The 23981-nt window shown below is 44.0% G+C and overlaps 1 protein-coding gene and 1 long non-coding RNA gene across 2 annotated transcripts; both read right to left on the bottom strand.

Moving 5' to 3' along the window:
* Positions 1–87: 87 nt before the first annotated feature.
* On the bottom strand, positions 88–23715 carry LOC135238637 (SWI/SNF-related matrix-associated actin-dependent regulator of chromatin subfamily D member 1-like). Its single transcript, XM_064306758.1, has 13 exons — positions 23494–23715; positions 16107–16279; positions 14858–14900; positions 14202–14324; positions 12857–12979; positions 12395–12511; positions 11930–12031; positions 9136–9297; positions 8576–8673; positions 7567–7702; positions 4877–4999; positions 4115–4216; positions 88–1779 (listed from the first exon to the last, which is right to left on the bottom strand). Exons 1-13 carry the CDS (start codon positions 23686–23688, stop codon positions 1726–1728), a joined length of 1551 nt encoding a protein of 516 aa, XP_064162828.1. The 5' UTR covers positions 23689–23715; the 3' UTR covers positions 88–1725.
* On the bottom strand, positions 10111–11923 carry LOC135238639 (uncharacterized). Its single transcript, XR_010325164.1, has 2 exons — positions 11664–11923; positions 10111–11608 (listed from the first exon to the last, which is right to left on the bottom strand). It is a non-coding gene; the product is annotated as an uncharacterized LOC135238639 (long non-coding RNA).
* Positions 23716–23981: the final 266 nt, after the last annotated feature.

Raw genomic sequence — 23981 nt, 5'->3', positions numbered from 1 at the left:
AACTTACCCCTTTCCAGTTACATGCGACACCCGCCTTCAGAAAATGATAAGACAAATAAGCAGCACTAAACAAATAAGCAGCAAGCATCAACTTAAGGGTGGTCTTTATTAAAATTTGGGGTAAACACGGAGTAAATTAATAACGAACACAAATATTTGGTCCATAAAATGTCATAGGGAAAAATCTTAACTAAACCCTCGTCTCTGACTAGTGAACAGAAACAGTTAGCCTAATAAAACCCATTAGGAAGAGGCTGAGGAAAATGGGCCAAATACAAGGAAATCAAATACAACATGAAATTCATCTCTACTGTTCTATCTAGAGCTGGCTAAAAACCCAGAATATGATCTTAAATGTGTCACAATTTACGACTTCAATGACCTTATGCCTCACCAAGACCTTATGGCTTTTACGCATTTCATACGAAGACAGGAATATCTCTTTCGTTCAAAAAACTCGGAACATCCTGTCCTTCGCATCAGTGCCACAGATAAATGAGATTAGTACAACCAGTTCCAAGATTTGCATCGTGTTCCCAAAGTAACCACTGGGTTCACTGAATGAATTCATGAGAACAGTTCTGATGTTTTTGCTGAACATAGATCTGAGGACACGCGGTCCCGGGAATTCCACGTCAATCAACACCATTGTCCCAGTCCGAATTTCCACTTGCTGTCAAATGGACATCTCAGGTACTACATCCTACGATATAAATGTACTAATTTATATTTATATTTTCATACACTGCTAGCTAGCGAGACTAGTCAGAATTCCGAGGCATGACCTGAAAACAGCCCCTGGACAAAACACGTAAACATAGGAGGAAAAAAAATTAAAATCGGCTACAACAATGAAAACGGTCCATTCAACACGAGCCTACAGTGGCACACAAAATGAACGAAGCTGCTTTCCTTTACCCATTTTCAGTGTTTGATAACTGTTCCACACACTCAGGAAAAAAGACAAACCGATATTTTGAGGATGAAGATGACAGCCACTCTGTTTAAGTCAATTTCCACCCCCTGCAGCCATGATGCAGATCGAAGGGATATATACTTTAAAAGAAGGCACAACATAAAAGTCAGCTTCACTACAAAGTCACAGGATATGCTGCAGCAGCTTCTGCTGTGAGACTATAATTTAAGGATTCCATACTGTGTGGCTGCCTTAGATTGGGGAGTAAAGTAAGTGACTCTAAATCACTTTCCATCATTGAAAATGGGCAGAGAAAACATCAACACAAGAGGTGTGGGTTCCATACCATTTCTTTACACCTCTCTCTCTCTCTCTCACTCCCCCTCTCCAGGACAAGTACTACACCTATGACCATCACCACCATCCTCAGAAGTGATGGAAGGAGCGTCATGTTGGAAGTGTAGCGCTCCAACCCTTCAGTCTGTTGCTAGGTTACGGGATAAAGACAACAGCTGGACTGAGTCTCTGAGGAGAAGTGAAGAACTACATCTCTCTCTCTCTCTCTCTCTCTATTTGTTTTGGGCAGTGAAACGTGTAATGGAGTGGCCTCAAACAGCTGCACCGGCCGGGTCTACGATGACACGGCAGCGTTTGTTTTCATACGCCGGCGGAAGTTTATAAATCTGAGTGAGGTTTTTTTGTTTTTTTTTTAAGAAGGGAAAACAGGAAGTCCCGGGGTGGATGGGTGCATGGTTAATCCTCTTCCCCCCCCCCCCGAGCCTCTGGCTGGAGGTGCGGGCGGCGGAGCTCTATGTGTTTCGGATCCCCAGGGCCTGCTCCAGCTCCTGTCGTCTCTGCTGCACCTGAAACAGCACAGGAAGCCGCAGGGTTACACACGCTCAGCGGGGACCAGAGAGGCACGCACGCGCGCACACACACACGCACGCACACAAACACACACACACACGCACGCACACACACACACACACACACACGCACACACACACACAGGCACGCATGCAGACACACAAGCACGCACAGATACACACAAACACACACAGGCACGCATGCAGACACACAAGCACACAGATACACACAAGCACTCACACCACTTGATTTTCTCTCTCACACACACACACACACACCCACACAGACAGACATGCACACACACCACTTATGATTTTCTCTCTCACTCACTCACACACACAAGCATACACACTTGTCATTTCTTCAGAGCCTACCAGCACCAGATAGGAGTAGTGCAAAGCCTTTTTATTTTTTGGAGGAATTCTATGCCTGAAATCTCATAAAACAAATACGGTATCCGTGAAATGACCCTTCTCTGCTTAGTGGGTTGTCAATCACACAAAGAGGTTTTTGCTTTATTGAATATAGCCACGTGTGGATGATCTGATTCGGTCAGCTCTGAAACGGGAAATCCGGATATCCGTGGAACGCTCTCTTCCCTTTTCCTAAGGCCCATCAGCATTTGGGAATGGGATGTTGACAACAGTCACATCAGTGAGGTACTGGAAAAACAAAAGGTCACTGGCTTTCTGAGGCAAAATATAACCAAGGGCCAAGCTAAACTGACACACACAAACATACAAATGTAATTTCTACACGAACCGTCAGGAGACGGTAGAGCCTTCAGTGGGGAGTCGGGGGCGGGTTTAACGCGTGAGTTATGTATCGTGTAGCCAATGAATCTGTCGGACACAACTTCAATCGGTTACCGTAACCCCTGGAGCAGATCCAGGGACACGGAGTGAGAAATACAAACAGATTAAGCACTGTACCGGGGTACCAATTTACGTCCGTGCTCATGCTCCCAATACAAATATTAGCTGATCTCAAAAAAACAGGCCCATCGTAGCGGTTTGCCAAAATTAATCAGACCGAAGGGTGGGAAAATTTGGGCGATTCTGTTTGCGAAACACTTTGTCCGTGGTCCATTAATATCCACGTTCAGTCATTATTTTGCACAAGACAAATGAAACACGATGAAATGTTTATGAGGTGACAACCCCCACTTCATACTTTTTTTCTCTAGGTAGGATTCAACCATACACTTACTTACTTTATTAGAAGATAAATCAAGCATAGTTCCTAACATAACAATAACGTATCAATAACATCGACAGAATGGGTGGTGTTCTTCACCTTCTCACATATTCACCAGTTCCATCTTTCCTTACACCAATATGTGTTTATCTACGTTTACTACCTACCTGATGCACGTCTATTAACATTACCCAGGTGTATTACATTATCAGTCTATTACTTTATCCATGTTCATTACCTTATCCATGTGTATTAACTATCCATGTCTAACTTATCCACGTCTATTACATAATCCTGTACATAATCATGTCTATTAATTATCCATGTATATTTTCTTATCCATGTCTGATACATTATCCACATCTATTACCTTATCCACGTCTGTTACATTATCCACGTCTATTACCTTATCCATGTCTGCCATATTATCCACGTCTATTACCTTATCCATGTCTGCTATATTACCCATGACTGTTACATTATCCACATCTATTACCTTATCCATGTCTATTACATTACCCATGACTGTTACATTATCCACATCTATTACCTTATCCATGTCTGCTATATTATCCATGTGTATTACCTTATTCACATTTATTAACTTATCCATGTCTGTAACCTTATCCATGTCTGTTATATTATCCATATATGTTAAATTATCCATGTCTATTACATTATCCATGTCTGCTATATTATCCATATGTTAAATTATCCATGTCTATTACATTATCCATGTCTATTACATTATCCATGTCTGCTATAATATCCATGTGTATTACATTATCCATGTCTGCTATATTATCCATGTGTATTACATTATCCATGTCTGCTATATTATCCATGTGTATTACATTATCCATGTCTATTACATTATCCATGTCTATTACATTATCCATGTCTGCTATATTATCCATGTGTGTTACATTATCCATGTCTATTACATTATCCATGTCTGCTATATTATCCACGTGCATTACCTTATTCCATGCCTCGTACCTGGCTGTTATTCTGCATGCTTTTTAAGTGGAGCTGGTTGTGATGTGCAGTGCCCCTGACCGCTGTACCCTCGCCCGTCCGCCGTATGCTAACACCGCACACCTGTGCCGTTCCGCACCCAAAGCACCGCCTCACCTTAGAGTAGAAGTACCGGCAGACGGCCTCCTGGGCCCAGGGCTGGAAGTAGAACTCCGCCCTCCTCTCTTCCTCCGGGTTCCCCACCACATCCGTCATGGTCTGCAAACGCAGGGCAGGGTCGTAACAACTCAATTCAGCATCGTGACATCATAACACGAGGCAGCTGCGTTCAGCACAAAGTTACAACGTCTATAAAAGCCGCTGTCTGTTTTGTCCAGTCCGAACACGGACTGGGCAAGCGGTGTAGAGCTCGCGTCTCAAAAACTCCCAGGGTGGATAAAGAATCCTACAGATTTCAAAGGGAAGTATATATCAGGTTTTTAAAAGAAAATGAAAAACAAAAAGATCAAACAAAAACTATTCTCTGAATACATCATATCTGGGGGCCACTAGTATTTTGCGTTTATTGTTTTAGCATTAACTACTGTCATCACCTCTCTGTGTGGGCGACACATTTAGGGTCTGAAGAAAAAAATCTATATTTACTGATTAGTCAGCCCCCGTTTTCACAAGGTGTCCATGCCACACCAACATTGGGAGGTACCAGCTAACTCTCCAACTCAAACTCCTAATCCTTTAATTAACAATACAACAATCTGTGAGGCCCGCTATTCTGTAATTATTAGATGTATTCCCTACACTCCCAATGAATGTTTAGGATGTATTGACAGCAAATCGGCAGTTAATGGTTGGATTTTGTTCTGTGGCGACCTTTTCTGATGGTTGCCTTGTGTTTGGGACTTATGGGAAATGTAGTACCTTGAGGTCCCTGCACTGTGACTGCAGCCAATCGTTGATGAAGCCCTGCGGGTCTCGGGCGAAGCTCAGCATGAACTCCCTCTGCGTCTTCAGCTGGTTTATGGTCTCAATCGTCTCGTGGATCTGCGGAGACACAACAGCGCCCTCTGTGGGTGGCAGCGAAGCATCACATTTAGGGGCCTGGGCTTGGAGCTCCCAGGTTCCCGGTGGACCGTCACCATTGCACCTTTGAGCAAAGTACTCAACCTAAACTGCTTCAGTAAATATCCAGGTGTGCAAATGGACCTGTACGTACAAATAACACGAGCAATGAAAGTTGCTCTTAGCAGGAGCGTCTGCTAACTGTCTAAATGTAATGCAACGAGGTAGTTGTCAAGGCAACAATCACTTTCAATTCTATTTACTTAACATCCACATAAGCATCGATGGCGGACTGGCTGACACTTCCATTGCCAAAACAGTAATAATTTAAGGAAATTGAAAGGACAGCGAGTAGCTGCAAACCGCCCTTAAGATCCAGGCTCAACACTGCTCTTCCTGTGATACGTAATTAGACGGACAGGTCAGAGTTAAAACACTTTCCGAGCAGCAGTGACAGCAATAACGGGAGAGTGCGAAGGGGGCGAAAGAGAGAGAGAGAGAGAGAGAGGGAGGGAGGGAGGGAGAGAGGAGAGAGAGAAAGAATTCCAGTTTCCAATAGAACAGGCTTGGGTGAGTGTTGCCAAGTGCCCACACTCCACAGAGCAGCACAGCCCGAGTACAGAAGAGGAAACTTGATTTACATGCAGCCTCCATCTTGGCTCTAAAAACTACACTTAACAACTCCAGATAAAATATACGAGCTTGAAAGAGTCTCCAGGTGCGGGCATAAAACTCCGTCGGGAGCTGCGGTCGTAAAGTTACTCATCTGCACCGTGAAGCGAAGAACGTCGGGCAAAGGCACCTTGGGGCTAACGCAGAGCCGAGCAGCAGGACCTGCTCATGTGCATACCCTGTACCGTTTTCTACGACAAACCGCGGACAAGAAAAACAAAACTTTTCAAGATATCGGGCTACCACGATCCATTCGGTTATGCCATTTATGCTTATAAATAGGGCTGTGATTTTTACACCCGAAACGTCTCTGGGGGTCAGTGGTGTCTGACTTTATTGCGTGTGTGTGTACGTAATGCGTGTGTGAGTGTATGTGTGTGTGTTTGTGAGATGTAATGTGTGTGAGTACATGTACGCTTATGACACACCCTCTCCCTTTGGTTGAGACAATTAGCATCTGAAATAAGTATGTAATGACCAAGAACACAGCCTATCCCATATTAAATGATTGGCAGCAGTTGTCTGGCGAATGGAAGGTTGTTGGTTCGATCCCCGGTCTTCAGTGCGTCAAAGTGTCCTTGAGCAAGACCTCTGACCCCCTCAACGAGCTGTACGGCGCCTTGCGTGGCTGCCCTGATCGCCGATGGTGTGTGTGTTTGACTGCGTGAATGAGAGGCATTCATTGTAAAGCGCTTTGTGCAGCTGTTGCTGGAAAATGCACTATATAAATGCAGTCCATTTGAATTTTATATTTACTGAAATTTTTCCCGATTCTACAACTTTTGAGTTATGCACTGTGGCTCTGGCACCCCGTACTCTCACCCAACGGCTCCGTGCAAGGTTACATCACTGCAATGCTACTATTTCTATTTTAACTTATTTTTGCTGAGTAGAGAATACTGCATCTGCACATACAGAGCCCCTCCCATCCCCCTGCAACGCCCCGCCCCCACCAAAGACAGCCAATGGCATCTCTGAGAGCCCTGTGCCATCGCTCCCGACGACCGACGGGCCTTTCTGAACGCTTATTAATGCCAGACATAAATCTTTCAGAGAATAAGACATCACACTTAGGGTCCCACTTTAAATTTCAACCCTTTATTTAAGCTGTGAGATCGCAAATAAGTGATTGGAATTGTTCTCAACTGACTTCCGGTCACTAATCCGGTCGTAAAGGGTTAAAGGCAGTTAAAACATATCGGTTATTCTCTGGACGGTGACATATTTAGTTCGACAAGGATATTAAGAAGTGAAATGGTGATTTTTAAAAATAACCGTAAGGAGCAACATTTAATGCACTGGGCATAAGTGAGTGATACTGAGAAGTGATACTGAGAGAGTCGGACGCTTTGTCATGCGTTGCTCACGTTCAGATCAAACGGGAGAAACACTGAGTACGGGAGAAGAACTGGAGTATCCACAAATGATAAATCAATCACAGGTGGTGTACAAAAACGTTCACCTTCAAATAAAAAAATTCAAAAATCTCAGAAACAGTAAAAAAAAAATGCTGTTTTTCTATTTACCAGCACACCGTTAGACCTTAGTCACAGGGTTTTATTAGCTCAGCTATGAAATACTAACAGTACACAGAGGAGAGGGGTGAGGTACATTCAAACTTCCAATGTATTTACACAAAATAAACTGGCAAAAAATATATAAAGATTGTTTATGATGCGTCACTGACTCAAGAACCCCATAACACCTTTTCCCCTAAAAGGGGGGTGCTACGCATGCCCTGTGCCTCCCTCTCCCTGTTATCCGGTCCACTAAAGTTCATTCGGAACACCGCGCGGCTAAAACCTGTCCGGTGAAATTTACCGCGGCGTTAAAAGCTTTCCCTTTTCCCGAAAAAAGGGAAAGGGGGCGGGGCTCACCTTGTTGTCCAGGCCGGCGATCTCCTGCTGGCTGGCGGTGGACAGCAGGAAGGAGTTCATCTGGGTCTTGAGCGTGTCGTCCACCTCCACGTCGATGTCGTAGCAGGCCGTCTTCTTCTGGTCGTTAGGGTCCACGCTGGGGGGCGGGGGGGGAGCGGGGCCGCAGGGAGTGTTAACACGGGCTCATGCGGGTTGCCTCTCTCAAACACAGCAGCAAAGCTGAACCGTTCTCAGACCAGGATATAACTACGGCTATGACCATTTTCGTTACAACGTTACCTGGGAAACATCTGTTTTTTTTTATACCTGTTTTACCATTAAACAGAGCAGCAGTGTAGCACAGTAGTTAGGGAACAAACCCCAGGCAGTAGATTTAAATTCCCAGGAGGGGTCACTGTTGTTGTAGGTACCCTAAAGCACAGCATATGCACAAGCCCAAACTGCTTCAGTATCTATCCAGCTTTATGAGTAGTAAAGGCGTCTCTAATATGTAAAAGAACGCAATCTGTGTAAGTCACTCAGAATAAGAGTGTGTGCCAATTGCCCAGATGTAATGCACTGCAACACTATGCTCCAAGTGTCACAGTACTAGAATTGTTAATAGTTATCAGCAACAAGCAATAAAGACTGTAATAAAGGACCAGCGAAAAAGCTTACTGGCAGAAACACCAGAGGTGTTCAATCCCATCTGAAAAAGCCTGGTGTGGGGATCTGACTCAATTAATTACGGTATTTGTTGAAGATGACAATTATTGAGTTAATCAGGCCACAACAAAAGCTCACACCCAGCCACCCATCATCTGAATAATCTGGACAAATGGTTCACTTAGATGATTCATTTGGAGTTGTTGCAGTGTGATGATTACCAAACAAGCAGCTTTGGAAGGCCCTGTAGCGCCCTATTGCTGTTGGGAGGACAAAACCAAGGGCTAGAAAAAAGTCGGTAAAACGCTTGGCCCTACTCTCACGACACACAGAGGGGGGTCAGAGGTCGTGGCGCCATGGTTACCTTATGATGTGGTTAATGATGATTGGCTCAGGAGGCATCAGCAGCGCGTGCAAACGCTGTGGAATCTCGGAGAACTTCATGCGGTGGGTCTCAAAAATCTAAACGCACAGGAAGGAAAATCCATTGCGCTCACAATACTGGATGGACAGCGTGGAAACTGGATGCTAATGAAGCTGCCGAACGGAACGCTGGAGAGAATTCTGAAGTTCTGAATTCCGTCTCGCATTTCAGGAGACACAAAGTGCATTGTGTACCCTTGCCAGAAGATGGCATCGACACCACGTTCAAAAAAGGATCATTTACTTTCTGTGATTCTGTTATATTATTCACTTTAATGGTAATGTTTTTGATAGGCCCAGGCAGTTTTATGTGCAATTAACCATTCTCTCACACACATACTATTCTCTCACACATACTACTATTCTGTGTGTGTGTGTGCGCGCATGCATAGATGTGTGTGTGTGTGTGCGCGCGCGCATGCATAGACATGTGTGTGTGTGTGTGTGTGTGCGCGTGCATAGATGTGTGTGTGTGTACGTGCGTGCACATGCGACTCGGACCTGCTGCAGGTACTTGTCGCAGTTGATGAACTCCCTCTCGTGGGGGTCCTGCAGCTTGTGGGTCTTGACGTACTGCCACAGGGCCTGGATGATCACGGGCCGGGTCTGCGTGTGGATGCCCAGCATGCGGGCCAGGCGGGGGTCCAGCTTAAACTGGGGGGGCTGGGGGCGTAGAGACCCGCCATTAGTACAGCATCACTTAACGGAATCAACAGTGAAACGACAACACAAACCGTCACACTGACCGTCAGCAGCCCTGACTACTGTTATTTTGAACGAGTCGTCGTGTTCGCAAACCGTAGAACTACTATGCTGAAAATGTGACTCGAAGAGATGGTTCCCAAAATCCACCCCTGAAACAGCACCCTCTTGTGGCGAAGTTCCGCACAAGCGCCTTTTCTGTAGCCAGCAACACACAGCGTTCAGCTCTGCGGGCAATACCCGAGCAGCCCAGCCGCTGGAAGCAAATCCTTTCTACAGGGCGTAGTGACAACATCACTGCGACCGGCACTGAATATTCTTCAAACTCTCTACAGCGACATTAGAACGTACTGCATGCAGGGCTGGGATGAGGTCAGGAAATTAACTTCTAAGTCCGGTCACAAACAGAAAAATACCCGGAATGTATTTGACAGATTTTATCCCCATTAGAAATAGACTTTTTAATGAATTACCTGAACTGACTCAACAGAAATTGTTGCACAGTACGGATCTGTTTTACGAGTTATTACTTGTTTTTTTCCGTTATTATCTATGTTTCACCAGTTATTACCAGTTTTTTTGACCTGTTATTACCGGTGTTTTGCCCATTGTGGCCTATTTTTACCCTTTATTACCAATTTTTTAACCCATCACCTGTTTTTTTTTGACCTGTTACTGTTACTAATACTGGTGCTTTACCAGTTTTTCCTGTTATTACCTCTATTACCGGTTTTGGTTTACCTGTTTTTTTTTTTTTTTTTACCAGTAATTACCTGTTTTTTTGTTTTTTTTTAAAACTAAAAATCCATCAAAATTTTTGAACATTTATTTCTTCCAAATTCGAAGACATCAAATTCATTTAAATGAATAGCACTGTATGCACTGCTATTCTCTTCCTTTTGGTGCAGACTCTCTTATGAAGTTCATGAAGGTTTACACTAGAGGAACAAGCACAGACACCAAAGAAAACATACCCAAGCGTTTGCAACAACTGCTGCACTGATTCTCTGTGCCGATGTGTGTGATCTAGACAATGCAGAATTGACTGCCTTATTTGGCTACTAAACCAAACCATAAAATACATTTCTAATAGCGCATTAGCCAGCAGGCATATTCTAATAATGCATACTCTATTCCCCGGTATACTGGGCTGATTAAATTAAAATATAAATGCAATGTATTTAGACGCTGCCCTGGCACATTCATGTCAATTCATCTTAAATAAAAGTGCAGACTGTTTCAAAAAAACTTCTGTGAATTGCAACTGCAAGTAATAAGCACAGCTTTTATGCCGTATGCTTTTAAAAGCCCGTTGGACCGGAACCAGAAAAACAAATTTACACCGTAAATATGCCTTAAAAAGCTCATTCTTCAGAACCAGAAAAACAAAACTTTCACCATAAATATGCCTTCAAAAGCTCATTCTTTAGAACCAGAAAAACAACATAAACAACATAACATTGGCATAAACAGCATACCAAAAAAAAAGCCTGTTTTGTTCAGGGAGAGACAAATAAATGAACACCAACACAGGTCTGAATAAATAAAAGAAAAATGCTGATAAATGGTGAGGCGATACACTGTTTTGAGACCTGCTTAAAAATAATTGCACAAACCCAAACACAGGCACGGGCTACTCTATAGACCGCACCAGACAATTACGTCCACTTACTCAGAATAGCCTGCCTGCACGCCTGCCTTAGCTCATGTTGAATTAAAAAATTATAAAAATTAGTCTTTGAGAATTTCGACTAAACAAAGTTGGCCCTAGTGTACAGGCGCAGTTAGAAGCTCTGTATTTTACCCGCCATTACCAGTATTTTACCTGTTACTACCCGTGCTTGTCCCACTATTACCCGTTTTACTTGTGTTCTACCAGTCATTACACCTGTTTCTCACCTGTCATTGCCTATGTTTTAACTGTCATTACCGGTGTTCGGCCTGTTATCAGTTTAGCCTTGTAATTACCTGCCTTTTACCTGTCATTACCTGTGTTTTACAAGTTATAACCTAGTTATTAACACCTTAGCCCAGTGTGCAGGTGCAGTTAGGAGCTGTGTTTTACTGTTATTCCAGCACCTTAGCCCTGTGTACAGGAGCTGTGTTTTACCTGGTAGTCCAGCATCTTAGCTCTGTGTGCAGGAGCTGTGTTTTACCTGGTAGTCCAGCATCTTAGCCCCGTGTGCAGGTGCAGTTAGGAGCTGTGTTTTACTGTTATTCCAGCACCTTAGCCCTGTGTACAGGAGCTGTGTTTTACCTGGTAGTCCAGCATCTTAGCCCTGTGTGCAGGTGCAGTTAGGAGCTGTGTTTTACTGTTACTCCAGCACCTTAGCCCTGTGTACAGGAGCTGTGTTTTACCTGGTAGTCCAGCACCTTAGCCTTGTATACAAGTGCTGTGTTTTTACCTGGTAGTCCAGCATCTTAGCCCTGTGTACAGGTGCTGTGTTTTTACCTGGTAGTCCAGCATTTTAGCCCTGTGTACAAGTGCTGTGTTTTTACCTGGTAGTCCAGCATCTTAGCCCTGTGTACAAGTGCTGTGTTTTTACCTGGTAGTCCAGCATCTTAGCCCTGTGTACAAGTGCTGTGTTTTTACCTGGTAGTCCAGCATAAGCAGCACGGTGCAGCGCACGCACACATCGCCCGGCCTCTTCACCTGGAACCCGTCCGTCTCCTGAGTGGTGCTGGTCCTGTGCCACTGAGGGAGAAAACAGACCAGCGTTTACACAGACCGACACAGCACGGCTAGGAGAGAACATCCCGGAAACAGGCCATATTCTCTCTTAAAAAAGAAATTAATATATCAATAAATAAATAAATAAAACTTCCCTCCGCACTCCCCTTTCTCCCCAGTTTCAGGAGAAATTGTAAATGTAATCAGCGCAGACAAGCGTTCTCCTCCAAAGCAAGCGGTATGAATCACCAGCTCTTCCGATAATGTCACTGAACAGGCAAGCTCGCGCCAGCCCGATGAGCTATCGGCAAACAGTGCAAAGCGGGTCCCACTAAGAACGCAACCTCTGAACTGTGCAAAAGGCCAGGCGCTCGAGGGCGAACGCACCTCCACCAGGTGATTGTCAGGGCCGTACAGGTCCTTCTCCAGCTCGATCACCAGCGACTTGAAGAAGGACGAAAACTTCCTCTTCTGTTTGGTGGCCTCGTACTTGGACACGGCAGTCTGCAAGAGAAAGAAGCTGTTAGATATCGCGTGCTTCATCTTTTTTTTTGTTCGGGTGCACGAGTGTCCACTGAAAATCCGACTCCTCAGACTAACTTGGCTGATCAATCCTCACACCTGGCATGTGCCTTACAACAGTGGTCGCATTTTTGCAACTGCCGCTCTAGTTTTCATACCAGCCCTTCTGCACATGGCAACCGTTGTAGTTTCAGTGTAGCAACTTGTTAGCAACCTGCTATTATAAAGCCCCTAACGTTTTCGAAATTCACGGTTGAGATAGCAATAGGTGTAATTTATCTCAAAGAAGCCTCCTGGGGCCCAAGACCGCATACGGGCCAAACTCACGTCCTCCAGCAGCCGGCCCTCCACACGCAGTTCCCATGATGCAACAGTGCCCTCTCCGTCCTCCGCGTCTGGCTTCGCAGGGTTGAAAGTGTTGGAGATAAAAATACGGAGCTTTCTTTTTTGCTAAAAGAGAAAGCAAAAAGCAAACATCAATTACAAGAACATTATAAATATTCAAACAGCAACATGTAGACATTGAAATAGAACATTGTCAACATTTAAATAGAATGTTATTAATATTTAAACAGAACATAATGAACATTTAGATAGGAAATTATGAACATTTTCAGCAAAATGTTATTTGAACTGAATGTTATGATCTTTTAAACACAACATAATGGTGTTCAGTCTTCTGGAACTCCATTGCTTTTAAATACCAGTAGTGCTTGATACATCAGCATTGGAATGTTCAGTTAAGAACATTCCAATCACACATTTGTGATCTTACAGCTTAAAGGGTTAAAGGGTTGTGGACATTTAAGTATGGCATTTAAGTTTGGGGGCACTCGGTGGTTTGTGGTCCAAAGCATGAAGACACACTTCGGTTAACTCTAAAGCAGCTTGTACAGTGATGCTAACCTCCAGGGATTGTGCACTGAACAAACAAACAAACAAACAAACAAACAAACAAACAAACAAATAAATAAATAAATAAATAAATAAATAAAAACTAAGAAAGAGAGGGGATGGGGGGTCAGTTGGGAGCGAGCGTAGCTTCCATACATACATTGAATGGTAGCCTAGTTGGCTATGATAAAAGACTGGTCGTAACGTTAGTGAGTAATACAAACATTACTTTGGCATTTTCCCCAGTACGATCAAGTATGCATCAACCTTGAAACGAAACTGAAAATCACTAGCTAACAAGACTAAATATCAAAATCATGCGTTATGCTAACTAAATTACCACCTTGACTTCAGGCACATTATTGACTTTTATTGTGATACTCGATGACGGGGAGAGCTTGCCGCAGAGAGACCACGCATCGTCTAAAATTTAATTTATATTCGGGGCGGGAGTAATTTAAAAATGCCATACATCACGTAGCATCGCAGGTACAGCAAAACCTAATATCCTGCGACATTCGTCCATTTTTTTCTTTTTCAATCTGGTAAAAGGAAAAATCGCCCAATTTAGCGCCTAAAAGAGCAGCAATCTAAAAAATGCACAAAAATAAGATGAAACTGAAATATCATCAACAGCTATCATAAACAACAGCTGGTTAACATCTAAATAAATAAATATATAATGAAATAAATAAAAACGTTTTGAGTTTCATACGCCTTTAAAAGGGAACGCACTACAGAGTAAGCGTGTGGCCTGAAATCTTCATGTAGGCCTTACCTTGATGGGTCGTTTCAGAGCCTCCTGGATGTCCAGCCTCTTGCGCATGATGGTCTGGTCCAGCTTTCGCTCGAACGCCAGCAGGTCCATGTAGGCCTGAGACTCCGGGACCAGCTCTCTGATCTGGGGGAGGAACCGGGGAAACAACCAGCTCTACAAATCCATATCCACACATTTATCAAAGAGCTAAATGTGCAAAGAAAAATCACAAGGGACACACAAGATTCAAGCAAGGGAGAAGGCCCTAGCACAATAAGAGAAGGATCTATCATTACAACAGCACTACCAATGAAGAATTTACTGGAGTTCCATCCATATGTTTTTCCACCCAACCATGAGGGTCCCCATAGCCCTTCAGATCTATAAACATCCAACCCATCCAAGCCCAGCTGCACATACTGATTTAGACTGAAATTCCAGAAAGTTCTTTAAAAACAAGAGAGCAGGGGAAATAACCTTCACCAAATCTCACTACAGGAAAAAACAAACAAAGAAAAACAAAACGTACAACTTCAACTCAATCCATTTTGTGCACTGCATAAATCGAGCAACTCGGATCAACGGTTGTGCTGGTGAACCTCAGGCTAAACATCACACCTCGAGCACCCGATTCACCGTGACTACCCAGCCGGGTACGAGCACAGACGGACACTCACCCTCTGAGGTAGGATTTTGTCGGCCATCTTCTTCTTCTTAGCACTGAGGACAATACGCAATGTGTGACTACAATGTTGCTTCAGTCACTAGCAGCATTAACAATACAGTAGAACCTCAGAGCCACAGAAAGACTGGTCAGTGGAACATGACATGGATCCAGAATTAACATGCGCAATTAGGTCTTATGAGGCTCCATAGCATTACTGAAAAATGCAAGCATTAAATGATATCCAGTCATACTTTACACTGATAAAATTAAAACATGAAAACTTGAAATGCGAAAAAAATAAGGACTGTTCCAATGAGATCCCAATAGAGTGTTACAGTGGTTACATCTTTTTGTAGGCCAACTCTGGAGTTACTTCCGCAAATGGATTCCCTCAGAAAATTAATTTTTAATTCATTTATTTTTCACATAGGCATTTCTTTTTTCTGTCGAAAATAAGGTCTGTGCTGTCATTTTGCTCTACGAGATAAATTACATCCATCAATATCTCAACCGTTAATTTATAAGCCATTATGTGCTATAAAAAAGTAAGTTGCTAACAAGTTGCTATGTTGAAACTACAACGGTTGTCAAGGTGCAAGCAGGCTAGTATGGCAACTTGAGTGGTGGTTGCCAAACCATTGTTGTAGTTTCAATATAGCCACTTGTTAGCAACTTACTTTTTAAAAGCACATAACAGCTTCAAAATCCACGATGGTGATATTAATGGGTGTAATTGATCTTGTAGAACAAAACGTGGGGCTCTCTTAAGCGTACGTTCACCACAGACCTTATTTTTGGCAAAAACCGAAATCCCTTTGGGAAAAATGCATTGGAAACCTGACGAGGGAACCCATGGCTCAACAAAGCAAACTTACTTCCGGGTTTAAGGACTACAAACTGTAACACTCTATTAATGCTGGTCTTATTATTGCTCACTATCAGAAACTAAGGACTGTATCTCCAAAATGAGAGCAACCCATTAAAAAGAACAGATAAAATGAAATGAAAGAGGGCTACAGCTATGCAAAGATAAAAAAATCTAGAAAGAATTCTAATTGTAAACAAGGACACACAGTGTCACTGATGCAAAACACCCCCAAAGTTCGAACGAGTGAGCGACTGAGTTACGAGCCAGGTCCAGGTCCAAATTGGAGCCGTTTCGCATCAAATTCGAAGTAACAGGCGTTACTAATATTCTGAGCATGCCCAGTGCGTATGTATTGGCATCTCTAAGGGGAACCTCCTTCTCGGGGCCTTACTGCTGGTTGCGGCTCTGCTGCTGGACCTGCTGGATCTGCTGGGGGGCGGGCCTCTTTCGGGACGGGTCCAGAACGGGCATGCCGGGCCGGGACACGGGGCTGCCGCCGTACCCGGGGGGCCCCATGGACGGGCCCTGGGGGGTCATGCGGCTGGAGGGGGGCATCCCGGGTCTCTGTGGGGGAAGGGGGTGGATCTGAGGTTAGTACAGTTCCCTCAGTAGCGTGTGCCACCGGATAATTTTTTGGGAGGTCCGCTACATTTACTGAAACAATAATGTCAATTTTTCATACACTTTTATAGATTTACATATTTGGCTCCAAAAATATATTCATATATTCCAATACTTCAAAAAGTTGCAAGTAGAAAAGGGAGGCAGTATCTAATTGGACGATTAATGAGTAATTTAATAACAGGTCAGCAGGCAAAATATAAAACAGCTTACGCATTCAATGGGTGTATTGTACCGTACACTTAAGGAGCAAGCAAAACGCGAGGCTTTAGCATAATGAAAACGCTGTGATGACTTCTTAGAGAAACCCATAAAAGTAAATGCTTCAGATGTGGGGTTTAGCGAACACTGCATTCTGAGCGACTGTGGCTGCACATCCTAAGAAGATTCATTTGACAATTTTATAGCCTCCTATAAAAACGTCTCTACCTGGATTCCTTCTGCAAAGCGCCTCGGGCTTCATTTCATGGGATAGTGAAAAAGCAGAGAAAGCCGTCCGAGAACAAAGCCTGCACGGTGTACTCTCAACGTGTGAATGTATAAAACATACAGCTACATACATGAGCATGTACACACAACTACACACACACACAAGAGCATAACTACACACACGCATGTACACACAACTACATACACGAGCATGTACACACAACTACATACGCCACACAAGAGCATAACTACACACACGCATGTACACACAACTACATACACACACAAGAGCGTGACTACACACACGCATGTACACACAACTACATACACACACAAGAGCATAACTACACACACGCATACACACAGAAGCATATCTACAACCACGCACATACACACACGCATGCACTTACACACAACTACATACACATGCAAGAGCAAAACTACACACGCATACACACACACACACAACTACAAACACATGCATGCATTACTACACACACAAATGCGCACACACACACACAACTATATACATACACATGCATTACTACTACATGCAAACACTGTACACACAAACACACACATACACATACACACGTGGGAAACCCTGCCACCAACCAGCTGACGAAGTAAATTTCTACTGGCTTCACTAACTACACTACAGATGGTAACAACCGACTAGTTCCCACACAAATAGATAATTCACCGTCTGTGCATCATGTTCAGGCATTTCATTCATTCATGTAGGCCAGGGGTGGCCAACCCTGGTCCTGGGGAGCTGCAGGGTCTGTTGGTTTTTGTTTTCACCTTAAATACAGCAACCAATTAGACTGAAGAAGCCAGGTGAGGTGAGTTAACTGTGTAATCGACTGCTATAATTGATAATTAAGTGCAGAGTAAAAACTAAAACCAGCAGACCCTGCGGCTCTCCAGGACCTGGGTTGGCCACCCCTGATGTAGGCTATATTTTGTGTAAGGGCAATTTAATTTCTTTTTATTTTGGCTGTTGCCAGATGAGACACTGAATAGAACCTACATTTAAAACTGTTTACAAACTGACAATTAGCCTGAGCAGTTAACACACATACTGATAGGCTAAATCCCACATATTTGGCAAAAAATACATGAGGCCAATAGCACAAGTCTATTTCACACAGAAACTCAAATATATCTTTGTTTGCAGGTCATAAAACTAGCCATGTTGGGAAAATAAGGCAAGTTGGATGCAATACATATGCAAGGCAGCCCACTTAAGCTGGCCCATGTGTTTGGCTCTCTGGGCACTGTGAGAACACTGATGCATCAAACAGGAAGCAGAAAACAGCCAATCAACTGCCTTCATACAGCCACTTGCTTTTCAAATTCCCAATGATCTCTCACTCAAGATTCAAGACTTACTTTTACTGTTATAAAGGAAATTATTAGTATTGGACGAACACTACCACACATTACATTACAGGCATTTAGCAGACGCTCATATCCAGAGCGACTTACGCATTTACATTTTATTTTACATAGCATTTACATTTTATTCATTTATACAGCCGGATACATCCTGAAGCAGTGCAGGTTAAGTACCTTGCTCAAGGGTACAACGGCAGTGTCCTACCTGGGAATCAAACCAGCGTCCTTTAGGTTACAAGACTGGTTCCTTACCCATTACACCACACTGCCGCCCCCATACAAAAGCAATACACATCACCTGTGACAAACACATAAATAAATCGTATACAGGCACTTTTCACCAAACCAAATTCATTTCATATTGCGCAGTCTAAGACCCATGCTTCCGCTTAGCACGTGGTAGAAATCCAAAAGCAGACTCTTGGTTCCACACCCATGGTGTACTGGGATGAGTGTGTTTCCTGGACATGCAATGCTCACCAGTACCGATGGTAAAATCTGTGTCAGATTAATGTTTTATTTATTTGTGGGGGGGATTGTGAAATCAAATTATTTTTGCTGGATTGGTGGGCTGTCTACCCGGATGGGTACGAGGAATGGACTGATCGATTGCTTCTCGGATACGTGCCTACTTGATCTTTTTTATTTTCTCCAAAAAGGCTATCCATGTACAAACATGTGTTAGTAACTTGGCTCCATTTATTAATTCTTCATGTAGCAGCCTATGTAAAAAATAAGAAATGCAATTAAAACAGTATATTGCTTCATCTAATATGAACAGAATAAAGCAAACATATATTTTGAAATGTATGTGTTGATTGCAATCATGCTTTTTGTTGGTTTGTCCAAGCAGCTGAGCATTTAGATTGAACGCCCTGTGCTGACAGAAATTGCCCGAGACAAATTTACCCCCTCTGTCAATTGTAATGAAAACATGCATTTGAAAATATGCAATTCCATTTCAAAGAAAACGTTTGTCTACTTCAAATATCCCATACTCTATAGGCTACCACTTAGCAGCAAACACCTCTTTCTAGTAGACTACCTCAACCGGGTTGCCTAATATTACAATTCTGTTTGGTTTTAAGTCAAAATGGTTTCCAGCATGTTATTTATTTTTTTATTTTTATAAATACGAATAGCAAGCTAGCCAACTACTGAATTATATTTGTAACAGAGGTTAAACTATAAATGCGGTCAAGCTGTAACTAGACTAGCTGCCCTCAGTAGTTATTCATGGACATCAAGCTGACAACCATTGAAAGTATGATATCGTAACCGTTAGCTAGCTTGCTCTTACAAATTTCCACATTATCGAGTCAGACCGATGCGCATTCATTCAGAATGGCGACTGAACTTTTGCAGGGGCTACTTCATAGTTGGGCGTAGATGGAGAAATAATACACACGCCCCTGCCAATCAGAATCGAGTATTCAGCCAAGCCGTCGTGCATTGGTTTTCAAGGACGAGTTAAAATAAATAATAAAATGCTATTCTTATTGACGCAAATTAAACATTAAGACTTCATTGTGATGGGGAAAAACCTGGCCACTCATGTGCGCTGTTGTGCGTTCATGCATTTTCTGTACGACCAAGGGCGCCGCCCAGCCAAGATGCGTTCTGAAGACAGATTCTTCCCCGTGTTAGGAATCGATTTGGAATCGAACGCATTACGGGATCCCACGATCAGTGAAATGACCGAAAAGCGCCATCCCTGTCGTCCACCGCGCCAGCAGGTATTCGGCTTTGCGCACAGCCTTTGAGGGATAATCTAGCGTTGGCGCGAGCCGGACGGGGAGCTGGAGAACAGGAAACGTGCACGTGCACAGAGCTCCCCGTTCCCCGAGCGCAGAGAACCGACCACAGCGCTCTGGCGCCCGGAGCGGACAGGAGAAACGCCGCAGAGCTCCGCGCTGCGGGGTGAGGAAGTTCGCCGTGTTTCACTCGCAGGCAATAGGCGCCGGAGGAAAAGCATGCATTCCTCCAAAAAGCAAGCAAGCAAACGAACAGCAGAGCCAGCTCACGCAGTGACTCTTCAGCGGATGTGAGCGAGGACTGACGCTGTTAAAAAAAATTTTAATAGACAACCTGTCGCCAGCTTACTCACCGAGCCGTGCGCCAGGAAATGGAAGAGCCTGCTGCAGGTTTCCGAATGCATGGCGGCTGGTCGCCACGGCGATTCACAGGAGGGAATGACAGATTCCCTGCTCCCAACGGGTGCCATGGAAACGGTGCACGGATCCGAGAGGCGGTGACCGACAGTGCGGAACCGGAGACGCAGCCCAAGCACAGACACACATGCATGCACACGCATGCATACACACACACACGTACTCACACATAACATGCATGCACGCACGCATGCACGCCCACACATACACACACGCGCACGCATGCACCCATGCACACCCACACACGCATGTGAAAGCACACATCTGCACACACACACACCAGCACTCTCCCCATTCTATCCATTCATCCATGAATTCCCTCAATAACTCATTCATTTATTAGGCAAAAAATACAGGAATAGTAATTAAATTAATGGAATATTCTGTAACAGTGCTGGCCATGACTAGACCTCCACCATTCACAAGCTGTGTGTGCGGGGGGGTGGGGGTGGGGTGAAAAGGGCTTTTAGGAAGAGCCCTAGGAAGAATACGGTCCTTTGACACAGGTTTGTGGGACCCTATAAGCACAGGAGAATGACTCACCAGCCACAGAAGCCTGGCAAAGTTCATATAAGCTTTGACACCAGAGAAAATCAACAACCGGCGGCCATTTCAAAACTGCAGGCCGCCTCTACCAGAGCCACACAGGAGAAAGTATGACTTGCTGAACAAAAAGTAAAAATCTTGTTCCTTAATTCAACAGCCATTCCTCAAACACTGACCGAGCCAAAGAAAAACAAGCCTGTATTCACAAGCACAACTTGTTCCAAAAGGACAGGCTTAAAGCATTCTTTTTTTCGTTCTTCTGTATGCAAATTAGCCTGTGAAATAAGTCCCACTGAATTATTAACTGCCTAAACTCAAAACCGCTCAATCATTTTGCAAGATGAGTTCGAGGCGGTGGGGGTGCACTTTGCACCTTACGCAATCTGCCCGCCTGACACGTGCAAAAGTTATAAAAACCGAAAGATATCTGAGAAACGTGACAGGAGTGCTTATTTTCGTTCTCGGACCCCGAATTGATTTGCGGCGGGTTCACGGCCAAAAACAGCAGCTCCCCGAGCGACAATCGACCGGCGAAAAGAACCCGACCTCCAGCTCCGGCAGCGGAGTGAAAGGGAACCGAACGGCAGGATGCAGCCTCGTCGACCGCTCCAGCCCCTTTTTCCATTACCCAGCGCCATTACTTCTTGCATAAAAATTCTGTGGCCTTGGATCTTCGCCGAGCTATTGTTGGCGATGAAAAGTGCACAGATACCGCGGTGGACTAAGTCCGCCGCTGCCGGCCGCTTTGTTTTCGCGGCTGCCAAGGATGCGAGAGCAGGAGGAACAGAACATCTTTTCAGACGCAGAGCAATAAAAAAGCCCAAGGTTTTGAGGGGGTGGAGGTATTGCTTTGGGAAACTGCCTTGTATGCGATTTCTTTAACGTCCGTCGCCGTCGTACCAATTCGGAACAGAAATTGTCTGGTTAATTTACGCCTTTGACTAGCTTTTAAATGCATTCCTTCGTCAAATAAAAAGTGTGTGTGTGTGTGTGAGCATAAGCGAGTGCAGGTGTGTGCGTGTGGTGTGTGTGAAGGTGTGTACAGGTGTGTGTGTGTGTATGGAGGTCTGAGTCATTCATTGGTCAACTAGTAATAGGAGTTTCAGGTATATCTCAACTTATCCAGTTTAGCCGCCTTTCCACCGCATGGTACCGGTCAACTTGACTCGACTCTCCTCGACTTTTTTGGTTTCCCATCGGGCAAAAGTTGTGGATAGTACCTGGTACCTGGTACTTTCTTTGGTATCACCTCCATCGAGGTTCCAAGCGAGCTGAGGCGATACCAAAAGGTGACGTGAAAACACTGCAGACCACTGATTGGTCAGAAATGGCAGTCTCATGTGGCGTCGCTATGACGACCAGCTACATTGACGGGAGCACTATCCGCAGTGGAAAACAAAGTACCTAGTACCAAAAGCGAGTAGAGTCGAGTCGAGCCGGTACCATGCGGTGGAAAAGTGGCTTTTGTTGGGTTTGATCTGGTTGCTGATTTTAAGGACAAAAGAAAAGCCTGCAGACCTGCATGGATCTCCAACCAGGGTTCCCCAGCCCCTGTCTTTAACCCTTTAAGGTGTAAAATCACAAATACGTGATAACGATGTTCTTAAGTAAACATTGTAATGCTAGTGTGACAACTGAAAGCAACTGAGTTCAAGAACACAACTTAGATTTCTTGGGGGGAAAACATTCCAAAAAACCTACTCTTTAGGAACTTTTTTAGTCGTTTTTATTCTGAAAAATAGAACTCCATTTCTTTCAACTACCAGTAGTGATTGTTATATCAGTATTAGAATGTTCATTTAAAAACATCCTAATCACATAGTAGTGATTTCACACCTTAAATGGGTAAAACCATAACAAAGATTTTGACACGACCAACACAACCAAAATGCTGGAACTGAAATAAAATTTATTCAAACTTTCAGGGGAGGTTGTTCCACAGATCATGCATGTTAAAAGACCAATTAGTGCAAGCCGAGATGGCAAGCCAGCTAAAACCATTTAGCCAGTTGTATATCATTAACGATCTAGTCTTCCTTCGAAATAAGTCTTAGATACACCTAGCCTAGCTGATGTCAGCTTGCTATTATCATATGTATTTCACGGCCTATGTTAGCTAGTCTATCTATTCTAGCAAACGTTAATCAAGCAATACTAGCTGCCTGAATGAAGTGCGCTACTCTAGCGCTATAAAATAACGATAAATGGCTTATTGGGTCAACTACAATGCAAGTTATTGGTAACGGTGTCCCTCGATACAGATAACGTTAACTACCATTAAGCTAACACTCGCTAACTTAGCTTAGCTAACCCAACCGGTTAGGTTAGCAAAGCTAACCAGCTAACGTAATGTTGCGTGTACCAGCCAGCTAACTAACTTAGCTAAGGTTGCGTAATGTAACTAAACAAGTCCATGCAATTGCTAGCCAACTAACCTACGCTAACTCAAACATGCAAGGGCTTTCCCAAATCGTTTATCTCCCAATGGTCAATAATTAATCAGGTCATGCTAACGTTAGCTACCTAGCTTGATCACATTTGTCTCACATCATCGCATTAACCCCGACCCCCTTCATTCCCCTTCTCTTTGTTCCTCCTTCCATGTCCTACCGGGTATCCGGGGCCAGGCATTGGGGAACGGTAAAGGTGATTCTGTGCACCCGAAGACGGTACCATCCGACCAGCAGGGGTTCCAGGTCCCATTCCAGGTGCCCCACCAGTCACCGGGGGCCCAGGACCCATACTACCACCAACGCCGCCAGTTGGTGCTGCCTGAAAGCTTCCGCGGGCCGCCATTTTCTCCATACTAGGAAAGAAGCCGCGAGGTCACAAGTGAGCAGCCTAACGGAAATATCGCGACAACACAGCGAGATTTCACTATTGATCTACAGCTCTGGTTCTGACTGCACCGTTTCACTGATAGAAAGCTTAGGACGGGTGGCATAACTTGGCATGTAATTTCTGACACCTTAGGAATATTTAGCATTGATTATTTGCTAGAATTTGCAATAATTATTAAAACGATTTAATGTGTTTTTAATATTTCACACAAGAAGACCGTATGAATCTGCATAACCACCGGTCGTTATGTTACTGAT

Source organism: Anguilla rostrata, chromosome 13, assembly GCF_018555375.3.
Source record: "Anguilla rostrata isolate EN2019 chromosome 13, ASM1855537v3, whole genome shotgun sequence".
NCBI lineage: Eukaryota > Metazoa > Chordata > Actinopteri > Anguilliformes > Anguillidae > Anguilla > Anguilla rostrata.
This window is presented reverse-complemented; position numbering and strand designations above follow the sequence as displayed.

What these genes read in the sequence shown, in the direction of transcription:
- LOC135238637 (XM_064306758.1), bottom strand. Translation starts at nt 23,688, where the DNA reads ATGGAGAAAATGGCGGCCCGCGGAAGCTTTCAGGCAGCACCAACTGGC. An exon ending in CAGCAGAGCCGCAACCAGCA is followed by an intron (nt 14,901 to 16,106) that starts GTAAGGCCCCGA and finishes TATTGTCCTCAG; the next exon opens with TGCTAAGAAGAAGAAGATGG. An exon ending in ACAAAATCCTACCTCAGAGG is followed by an intron (nt 14,325 to 14,857) that starts GTGAGTGTCCGT and finishes TTCCTCCCCCAG; the next exon opens with ATCAGAGAGCTGGTCCCGGA.